Source organism: Gobius niger (genome assembly GCF_951799975.1).
Source record: "Gobius niger genome assembly, chromosome: 17".
In the NCBI taxonomy this organism is placed as follows: domain Eukaryota; kingdom Metazoa; phylum Chordata; class Actinopteri; order Gobiiformes; family Gobiidae; genus Gobius; species Gobius niger.
In genome coordinates, this window is record NC_136868.1 from 27,633,207 (window position 1) to 27,644,319 (window position 11,113).

At 44.7% G+C, this 11,113-nt stretch overlaps 1 protein-coding gene across 1 annotated transcript; it reads right to left on the reverse strand.

Annotated features, from left to right (window-relative positions):
- Window positions 1–516: 516 nt before the first annotated feature.
- Window positions 517–10,886, reverse strand: comp (cartilage oligomeric matrix protein). The gene is made up of 19 exons (XM_079575258.1): window positions 10,748–10,886; window positions 7,825–7,898; window positions 7,671–7,722; window positions 7,442–7,590; window positions 7,185–7,322; window positions 6,990–7,067; window positions 6,664–6,816; window positions 5,399–5,503; window positions 4,704–4,811; window positions 4,419–4,578; window positions 4,219–4,337; window positions 3,237–3,289; window positions 2,977–3,170; window positions 2,679–2,857; window positions 2,537–2,585; window positions 2,184–2,380; window positions 1,877–2,049; window positions 790–929; window positions 517–604 (listed from the first exon to the last, which is right to left on the reverse strand). The coding sequence occupies exons 1-19, from the start codon at window positions 10,812–10,814 to the stop codon at window positions 546–548; spliced, it is 2,247 nt and encodes a 748-aa protein (XP_079431384.1). The 5' UTR covers window positions 10,815–10,886; the 3' UTR covers window positions 517–545.
- Between the last annotated feature and the right edge of the window lie 227 nt (window positions 10,887–11,113).

Genomic DNA, 11,113 nt, shown 5'->3' on the forward strand with positions numbered 1-11,113 from the left:
GTTCAGAATGTTGATTTCCACTAAAAGCTGTTGAGTTGAAACCAGAATCTGTCTTGATGTTACATTATTTATTAGCACATGACATGTTGGACGGCAACAATAACAGAATTAATGCATAAATAACTTGCTGAAACAGTTTTTACCCCATTTAACCTACTGATAAAGCATATGTATGTAGTTGATTGGTGGGTGATTATTAAGATAATCTTGTCGATTCACAACTTTCCATTTTTGGCGGTTACAATGCTCAGCCTCTTTGCTAAACTTGATGCATCATTAAACATCAATTAAAGGCTCAACAGTTACATTCACATTTATTCAAACTTTAACATTTCCATAAAAAATACATACAGGTTTTCAGAGCTTTATGAAATATATAAACAGCACAGACACAACTTAATAACATTGTACAAAATAACACACCTGTAGATTCTTACACACTCAACACACAAGTTTAGATTAGAACATACTGCGTTGGACTTATCCATTCCACACAGACCTATTGTGTGCGTCTGGGAGCGCATCAGAACTGTGTCCCTGTGGTCTCAGCCAGCCAGCCGGACCTGCTGTGCCCTGTACGTGTCAAAGTCCAGAGGAAGAGTGTCTGCAACAAGACAAGTAAAACGTCTTCAAAGTTCACATCTTTATCTTAATCACAACTCTCCTTGGATTCTACTTCTACCTCTTCTCTACTCAGTGTCCCTCTCCACAGTTTTATCTAGACCTAGTGTGCGCAGTCCTCTTCTGCCTCTTTGTCTACAATAACGTGTGGTTGTGCCCAGTGCTCACCGTTGCAGCGGTATCGCAGGTTGGCCCAGATGATGTTTTCCTGTGAGAAGCAGAACACCCCCAGTCGCCCGCCTCTCATCGTGGCGTCGATGATCACGCCCGTGTCCGCCACCATCTGAGTCCCTTCGTAGAAACGCACCCTGTACACGACAGCATGTGACAGATAAGTGCATGATGTGATGACCAGCAGTGACAAAAAAAACATGTTTGAGTGAGTCACACAATTAGGGTTGTAACATCTAATATATAATATCCACATCGCAAGAAACCATAAAATATTACAAAATGATCGAGGTCTTTTTTCATGATTTGCTTGATTTATTTCCATTTCGGCTTATCACAAATTTGCACCACCGGGTATCGTTGGATAGGCCCGAAAATGGTCATGGTTCAACGTGGAAAACAAAGGGAAAAAAATGCTGAATTATGAATGTATTTTCTACCAAATATAATACAGTGACATGGAAAGGAGCAAAGGTCCAACGACTCAAATTGGTCCATAAAACGGGCAATGCAAACCATGATGCTAATACTAGCTTCATGCTGCATTCTCACGCTTGCTTTCAGTGCCCTTCTTTTTTGTGTGTGTGGGGGGGGGGGGGAGGGGGGGAGCCTGTAGCCCCTCCCACCACCACCAACTATTCGCACGCGCACACACCACATTCACACAATATACCGGAGCCGAGATTCGAACCGTCAACCTCAGTTATCGAACATTATCATTTTTGGTCACTGGGCATTACCTGACTCGATGCTACTTGGATCACAACCATATTCTATTGATTGGAATAACAACCTCCACAAATAGAGTAACACGTTTTCAGGCCTGTTGAAAACCCAGTAAAATATGGTGGTAATTGTTCTCCATATACAAATGGTGTTATCCAGTTGTGCTACAATTTGAGAAAAATGAATCCCCCTTCGAGTTTCCTGGTGTGCATGTAAAACCTGTCCAGTGTTTGCCCATCGAGCAAGGCAGTGTCTGTTAATGCTCAAAGTTTTAAATCGAATCAGGCCACAGCTTCCCGTTTCCACTACGGTGAAACTGAACTATCTACCGTCCAGTTTATGGGTAAACGTCGTCTACCTGATGTATCCGTCGGCCGGTCTGTGCTGCAGGAACCACTTGTATGACGTCTTGTCCTTCCAGCCTACATTGCGCGCGTCCTTCCACAGGAGTTTGACCTGGTCCGAGGTGTCGCCCGTGTGCCACAGGGCGTTCCTCAGGTTCTCCCCGGGTCCCGTGCTGGACTTCACCGCCTTATCCAACAACACAGCAAAGACAGGACAAAACATGCGCAGTCACAGAAACATAACAACTCGATAGTCGAATTATGTCTCTCGTCATAGCATGGATAACAACGAACTAACGCTTTGCTCAGCCAAAGTGTTACCTTGAGTTGGATGCCCGGCTCAGCCACAGCCCTGAAGGGGTTGGCCTGCCAATAGATCTGCTCCACCTGCTTCCACATGACCACGTAGAAGCTGGAGCTGTCCTGGTACCCGAATATGAAGCCGGCATAGTCATCATCCGTGACCGTGTTCACGTGAAACGTCCCTTCAAAATCCACCCCGCTGAAGGCAGTGTAACCTGGAAGGAAGTGAAGAGGAAGGAAGCTCTGAAAAGCACTACAAGTGGTCACCGGATTCTCGATTTGTCAGCTATTTCCAAAGATAGGTAAAATACTGCTCTCTTGTAGTCATTTTCAACGCAAAACTCATTAGTCCCACTCCCGACTGTACTTACCAACAGCCAATCCAGGGTCACTGTTCATTGTCTGCACGATCTCTCTTCCCTGCCAAAACAACACATAGTCCCCCTTTAGACATTAGCTTCTTTTGAACGAACCATTGAAATGTTACAAAGAAAACAAAAAGAACATTTGGACCTGGTTGAGGACGACCCAGTTTGGATCGATCTGAGCGTCCCCCTCCGGGTCCAGCACCACAGTCTGGAACTCCCTGAAGTCCGTCAGCGTGACCTCGGCGTTCTCCGGACACGCATCCACTATGTCGATAATGGTGTCGTTGTCAAAGTCAGTCTGGCACACGTTACCCACTCCGTCGCCTGCAAAACCGGAGCAGATCCTACTAGTCTTTGAGCAGCGATTGGTAAATAAGCACAAAAGAGCAGTTCCATCGATAAACATTCTTGTTTAGTTCACTTAAATGTGTCTTGTGTCCCACCGTCAGAGTCCTCCTGCAGCGGGTTGGGGATCAGCCTGCAGTTGTCCGGTCCTGGAGGCAGGAGGTCCGGGATGCCATCGTCGTCATCGTCATCATCGCACTCGTCTCCTTTTCCGTCTTTGTCCGTGTCCAGCTGTGAGGGGTTGATCACGGCGGGACAGTTGTCGTTCGAGTCCTGGTGACCGTCCCCATCACTGCACAGGACAGGACGCCGTCAGTCATGCACAACGCGTAGGCTATTGAACAAACGGTTTCTATACCTGTCTTTGTTTGTGTCACAGGGGTCTCCGATCAAGTCGTTGTCCGCGTCGTTCTAAAGGAGACAATACGTGAGATCAGGGCGCAGTTTGTTGTGCATGTTTTGGTTTGAACATGAGCACGAAAGTGAAAACTAATGCGGATACTTCTCCACACCTACTCCTTCTCCTATTTAGCCAGTCTCTTTATGCTCTGAGTGAGTGACAGGGATTTTAACCTATCACAGACGAGTGTGAATTTTGATGATGTAGCAGAGAGTTTTTGTTATGTCTTACAAATACAAAGATACTAAAGGGTAATTTATTAAGACAGGCTCAAGCCAGTACAAGCTGAAAAATAATATATACTATTTTGTGACCGTGTTGTCCTGAGTTTAACAATTGATCTGTAAATCAGAGAATGTGAGTGTGAGGGAATCCACAAATAACTGCAGCTGCACCACTTTTGCACGTACTACTCGGTTTGCACATGAGCTAACTCTTGGTAAATGGACCCCCTAAGTGCACGTAAAGCTGTGATAAAAAACAAATGGTGAAAATTGCTGCACCCACGCAGAGTTTAAACCCACACTGACATGGGGCGAACGCGCCAACTCCACACAGGAAGGCCTTGGGGACCTCCTTTAGTTTGCTAGCTACTCACTATCCCACTCTTTTGCAGTACACTCTGTAGTTTAATGCAGTTGTAGGTAACCAGGTATCATTTTGTAAAGTGTTAACATTTCTAACCAATTGAAATGTGTATTACGGGTTAGATTGCATATTTCAGCAGAGCATTATTAACACAATTATACTCAAGATTATTGCTGAGGAAGATTCCCATATACTTTGCAGTTATACTGTACCATTAGATCATAAGTGTCTTCCCATGTCACTAATGTTATGCATTCTACAACCTTAGTGACATAGGACATTTAGAATGTAAAATAATTGCTACTTTTTTGTGTTGAATTGTGATAAATAATGATATTAAACGGTTTCTGACCTGCTCAGGATTAGGCACATAAGGACAGCTGTCACAGGCGTCTCCCACTTTGTCCCCGTCCCGATCTTTCTGGTCTTTGTTGGGGACTCTCATGCAGTTATCCAGGTGATTGGGTATTCCTAAACAAAACAAAAAAAACAGTCACCATTAGATTTCATAAACACAATCAAGATGAGTGGACTTGTGTTTCAGCTGCAGACCGTCTCCGTCAATGTCCTCATCGCACTCGTCCCCGTATTTGTCCACGTCCGTGTCCTTCTGGTCGTTGTTCTTGATGGCGCGGCAGTTGTCACAGGCGTCTCCAAAGTCGTCCTCGTCAATGTTACGCTGATCCACGTTAGGCACCAGCACACAGTTATCCTACATGAAAAAAACACTTATAGCAAATATAAAATATAAAAATGGCTGCAACATTTTGTAACATTCAAATGAACACTTTTAATGAAAGACGTATGAGCGCCGGTTTAGGTGTGGCCACACTGTACCTGAGTGTTGAGGATCCCATCTCCATCTGCGTCTTCGTCACAGGCATCTCCAATCCCATCCTTATCCGCATCTTCTTGTCCAGAGTTTGGTACAGTCAGGCAGTTGTCCTAATGAGACCAAAACAGCAATCAGTGGCAACAATAGTGATTATAATATATATATTTCTAAATGTATCCAATGATGCATATTACTGTACATACTGCCATTTCCTATTTGGCTACAGTAGCTAATTGCTTCGTCCATGTTTTGTACAGTCTCTGGATGAGACACAGGTGGCAGTTAATCCACCGTTTTGCTGTGGGTTTGGATCAATGTTCAAGCTCTAATATAGTTTAGTTGTATGGTGTATAGTTTAAACAATGTAGGTATTAAAGCTCTGAGGAGAGTTTCCATGTTTTATCTTTAGGACCAAAAACATTAACATCATATATATTTAAAAACAGCAGCTTTGAAAAATTAAAACATTTGAAAATAATCTGAACAATGTCTTGCCCAGACTTTGTTGTGGTAAGAAAAGGCTAAAACAAATGAAGTGTATGAAATAGCCAGCCAATCCCAGCTTAACCAATCACCTCTCATGCATTTGTAGAACTTCACTCTCTCTCCTTTCTTTCTACCTGACATTTCTGTGCAGCAGCAGCAGAACCAGCCGCCGCCTCAGCCTCACCCGCCTCATTCCTCCCCCTGTACTGACCTTGTTGCAGTTCCTCTCCGGACAAGCCAGTTTCTCGTCGGGGAAGCCGTCGATGTCGACATCGGGGCCGCAGAGGTAACCGTTCCCAGCCCAGCCAACGCCACACTGTGAGCATGGAGAACGTTTATATTGAGTGAGCACATACTCTCACAGACCAGCACCAGACTGGAAAGATAAGTATATCAAAGAGCGGCTCATGGGAATTAACTGCTTTTTCAGGCTCAGAATGATCAAAATCAGGTTGCGTTCACATAAGATTCTAAAAGGCCAATATATAAGAGTTTAGGGCAGGAAAGGGTTCTATAAAGGGTCAAATGTGAAAATGCCAATTTATCAGCATGGATGGCCAGGCTTTATGTTAAAAATTCCCTGTCTGTATTTTTTTAGCCTACTGTTATTGCCATTTGTTATTATATAAATTAAGCAATAAAAGTATGGTCATTATTAGGGGGCCCCGCCTAATAATAATAATAATGATGCATCATCAGATAGATGGGCGCAATGTCACTGAGAACTTCCAATTTTCATCTGAACAATTATTTTATGAGTTTTATTTATTTGTCAAGTATGAAAAGGATGCAAAGGAAGTGATCTGTTGTTTCAGATCATTCATAGCAAAGGCAGTTAACGCTAAAACTTAAACTGAGCAGCTGAACCCCTCTGTGATCATTAAGTGTCAGTAACAATTTGTGTGTAGATTTTTTTTTTTTTTTTTTTTTTTTTTTAAGGTCATTATAGCCAAGGTTAAGGAACACTTTATTTCCTCGCAGGGAAAATTGTCCTCTGCATTTGACCCATCCTTCGATGCCGCTGGGCCAAAACGTGAGGAGCAGTCGGTGACCACAGTGCAGCGCCCGGGGAACTGCATCTCCAGCTTTTTTTCCTTTTATTTTGTTATTGAATTAGATGTATGCAGCCTACAGAGAATTGATCCGAGATTTCCTTTCGGCTGCCATAAATCTCCTTTTGTTTTCACCCAGAGGGGACGGGGACCCTGATATTTATCCAATGGGGAGCAGCAATGCTCCAGACTTTGGGAATGGCTGGACTTAAACGTTACCAAATGATACATGTTAAAATACCATGCCACTAATGTGTGTGTCATTGCAGCAAAGTCATTCATGAACTTACAGCATAAAGGGAGACTTAATGTCCCAAATGTCAAATAGTTCAATGGTGCCTTGACAGTGCACTTACATAGTGAACGCAACCTGTTTTCCAAACTGCTGTGTGAAAGTGAGAGGAGCCGTTAAATCCAGATTGACCTGACACTCGATGGTCCCCTCGCGGTGGACGATGCACTCGGCGCTGGCGTGGCAGGGGTTGGGCTGGCCGTTCCCACAGGCTCTCTCTGGTTTACAGCCTTTCCTCTGGTCCCCCACGTAGCCTGTTATACACGGGCCGCACCTGTAGGAGCCCTGGGGAACCATAAGGCCATCAGACAGGTCGCGTATAAACAACACTTGAATTGAAGTGTTTTCTGTGTTATGACTTTATGGACCCATTGGGAAATTTGACCCATACTTCAGTGCCGCTCGGACACTGCAGTACATTGAGCAAGGACACGTTTTCTGATTAAAAACTTCCTCACCGGCGTGTTGAGGCAGATGGAGTTCTCCACGCAACCGCCCTTGTTGTGATCCTCGCATTCGTTGATGTCAGTGCAGACCTACAGCGAACAGAAAGCAGAGATTCTCAATCTAAATAATATGAAAATGAGACTGTAGATGATGTTCTGAAACGGCTTTACTCATTTGCTCGGTGTTTATCTGTATGCAACACTGACCTGCTTGTTGGCCCGTGCGTAGGTCAGGCCCACCCCCTGCACCTGTGGGCCAGTGAACCCCGCGGGACACGAGCCACAGCGGAACCCCGGGGAGGTGTTGATGCAGCGGACGCCCATGTGACACGGCATCACGGAGCACTGCAGACAGGGGAACAAAGGAACAGGTTTGCTCTCCCCAAAAGGGGCTCTGTCATGTTTTCTAACTGCAGCAGGGGCACGAGGGCTCATCTGAACCATGTAAAGTTGAAGTACCGCACCTCGTCTATGTCAGTGCAGTGAGTGCCGTTGCCCTCCATGCCGCCGGGACAGGGCCCACACTTGATCCCGTCTGCAGTCACCTGACACTGCACCCCGGGGTGACACGGGTTAGGCTCACAGGAGGGACGCGGCTGGAGCCCTCCCATTCCTTGGATACAAGTAGAAAGGCAGATAACATTGCACTTTTCTTGTTAATGCGAAAATAAATCCTTTTATTAATAATCTCACCACAGGCTTCACACTCCATCACAGTGTTCTTCAGGAAACCTATCTCCTTTATCTGAAAACACAAGAGGCAAATGATCCTTGTTATCTGATATGAAATGAAGACCACAGTATATCTTTGTCATAGGTTATGTACGGGCAGCCTTCTGTGCGTCACCTGTTCTTTTAGCAGCTCCTTAATCTCCGCCAGAGCCAGGTTGGTCATTTTAATCTGATTGATAATCTCTCCATCTGAAAGACACATTACAGTCACTTTGTTTAAAATTGTTGCGTCACTTTTCATACCCAAGAACTTAACTTCATCTGTGTTTAATTGATTATTATCCTTTCTGTATTACTGTCAGAGCAATTAATACAAACTGTTCAGCATTCAGGCTTCTCAATTCTAGCGGGAGCATGTCTCTCAGTTTCAGGCCTGAAGCTAGAACTGTATTTCCGACACAATTCTATGGTATCTTTAGAATAAAACATGCACAAACAGTTACATGCATTTGACCCATCCTCAAAGCCGCTGGGACGTCCTGTAGGAGCAGTGAGCTGCCAGCGTAGGCCAGATGTGAAGCCAGGCTACTGGTCGGAAACACCTGGCCGGAGGATTAACCTATTGTACATGTTTTTAGTGATTGGGAAAGCCTACGCAGACACGGGGAGAACATGCAAGCTCCACACAGAAAGGCCCCGTCCAGGTGAGAATCCAACTTGGGACCTTCTCGCTGTGAAGCACGGGTGCTAACCGTTGCGCTAAACACTCCACTTTCCGCATTTACCATGTTTGCCAAATTACAACAAACAAAGGGTTCCTCCCTACCTAATCCCAGTCTTACGTTTTTGTTATAAACAATCCTGGTTAGATGGGGAAATGTAGATCAAATCCCTTTTGGTGCAAAATGGGGTGAAGCAGCGTGGGATTTTATCACACATGCTCTTTAATCTATACATGCACGATCTTTCTCAAAGATTAGAAAGCTGTAAAACCAGCTGCATGACGGGGTTAAACCATCTACTTTATGTTGATTACTTGTTCATCATGTCACGCTACTCTGCAGGCCTGTAGCAACTGCTCAAAGTGTACTCTGACTATGGTGAACAATAACACAAGTTTAACTCTAAAGAGAGTGTTGTGATGAATGTGAGGACTAGAGAGCAGCGTAAGGCACTTCCCTGGAGCTGGCTATCAGGAGTGATCTCTCCGATGATGATGACAAATGAAACATTGCACCATCTTTCAATTAGTCAAAAGAAAATCCTCAACAAGGTAAAGTCATGTGATCCAAAGTTATGAATAGCGAGTAAGTAAATCAGACAGACATAATGTTATTATTACTTTGATCAACACACACAAGCTTTCTAACCCTTTTTATTGCTCCCCTCAACACTCCTTTCCCAGTATATGCTCGAAATCTCAGAGCTGTGTGAACTTGAAGCTTTCTATAAATTGTGGTTTGGACACAGCTTCACCTCATCTGTCTTCACACGGGCCCCCAGCTGGCTCAGGGCCCGGCCTCTAAGGGCCTCGGACTGTAAAGTGTGGGAGTCCTTTTATTGAACATGATCTGCGGAGTGGAGGCGATCACTCATGGCTCTGACAGTAGCCCACGCCCACGCACTCACAGAGTGCTGCTGTAGAACACATCTACTACAGGCACGTTTATAGACTGCAGGGTGTTAGAGAGCCGATATCAGGAAAAACTGTTGTCCTTTTTGTAGTATTCTTCTAATGCCTGATCTTTGTCCACCATCAGTCATACGCCTTTGTTTCTTTCCTCACCGTGTTACATTCTGTTCCTGTCATTATTCTATCACTGATAACAGACTAAAACTAGAAGTGCACCTCTTGAAGGAGCTCTAACCGGTCAATAGTGGGGGAAAATGAGAGCTCCAGCTGTGTAAATACACAATCTCCTTAACTACTGTGACTCTGAGTTCTATCCTGGAGGTCAGAAGGTGCTCAGGTGTGTCCAGGTGTGAACGCTCTCACCGGGGCTACAAAACGATCAAAGCCTGAGCTAGACTGCCCTCTTTCCCCCCTCCCCTACGGCTCATCCCCGCTGCAGACTCAGGAAATGTGTTTCTGCCATTATGTCGGCTCCTGTTTACTGCGCGGTCTCCGGAGCGCACGACAAGATGCTGACATAAATCACAGCAAACACCGCTTCAGAAGAGATCTAAGCGCTTCAGAAGAGATCTAAGCGCTTCAGAGTTGTAGAGCGAGACGTGGAATTCACAAAGTAAGTCGAGACCAGACAAGAATACAACTATATTTGCATCATTTTGGGATTTGAAATAAAGTGATTTTGTTTTTCTATTGGGGGTCAGGTTAGGGAGGGGTCCTGTTTTCATGCAAGTACTGTGATCGTTATTACACATACAGGTATCAAGCCATTTCCATCCTATTATCATGCTATGACTACTGTGAGGCACCATCATTGATCAACACTGCTGTTTGGGGTCTACGCAAAAGCAAATACACACTTGAAATAGATAAACAAAGTTGTTATTAGACTAAAACGAATTGATCCTTAAAATGATAAACTACTTGTACTTGATAGCTGGAGTCATCGTCATCTGTCACCTCAAGAAGGTTTTGTCTTTTTTTCATCAGCAGGCTGGAGGAGTCAGAGACCCAGAGCATCGTGGCTGATGCAAAAGATAAAGTTTTACTTACCTGCGGATATCTTCCGGTCCATAAATGATAGTGATAAAACTATGATGAAACTTGAAGGGTTCATTGAAAGGGGGTGTTTTTAATGGCATGAAAGGGGAAAAAACAACCCCAGGAGAAAAAGACCTAAAATGCCTTTGGGTTTTAACCAAGTCGTGCACCAACAACTGTGTCTAGACCCCTCCCTACTTGATCAACATAAGTTTATCCTGCTGTTAACTGGCCTTTAGTTGCTAACGAAGCTTCTTGAGGTGAGAAGGAAAAAGCCACAAAGCAGCACAGATGACAGTTTGAAATGAAGCACATCAGACTAAACACTTTGATTGATTTGAGTGATTGCAGCTCATTCATTTCTACAGTGGAGCATTTCCCAGAACAACTTATGTCTATCCTAGAGTGAGAATGTAAATGCTCTCACCTCTCTGTCCCAGGACCCCATGTCTGGAGATGCCCAAAGCCCAGGCCAGCAGCACGACACACAGCATGTTGAGCCTCTGTCAGCAGCCTCCTACACACTGTGGTCCTGTCCCGTCTCAGACTTTATACCTCCCCGCACACCCTACACATCCAGCCCACTCCTCCTGGACGAATGCCCCGGAGCTCCATCTGAATGCTGAAAAGAGTCCCACAAGCGACTGAGGAGGTATTGCACAACAGTGAGAACAGCCCACATCACACTTTTACTCAACATGTTTCATGTCCAGGAATGCAGTCTCACTTTAGATCATGAATTCTGAGTCCATCTCAAGTCCTAGAGCTGCATGATTTGGGAAAAATATGTATT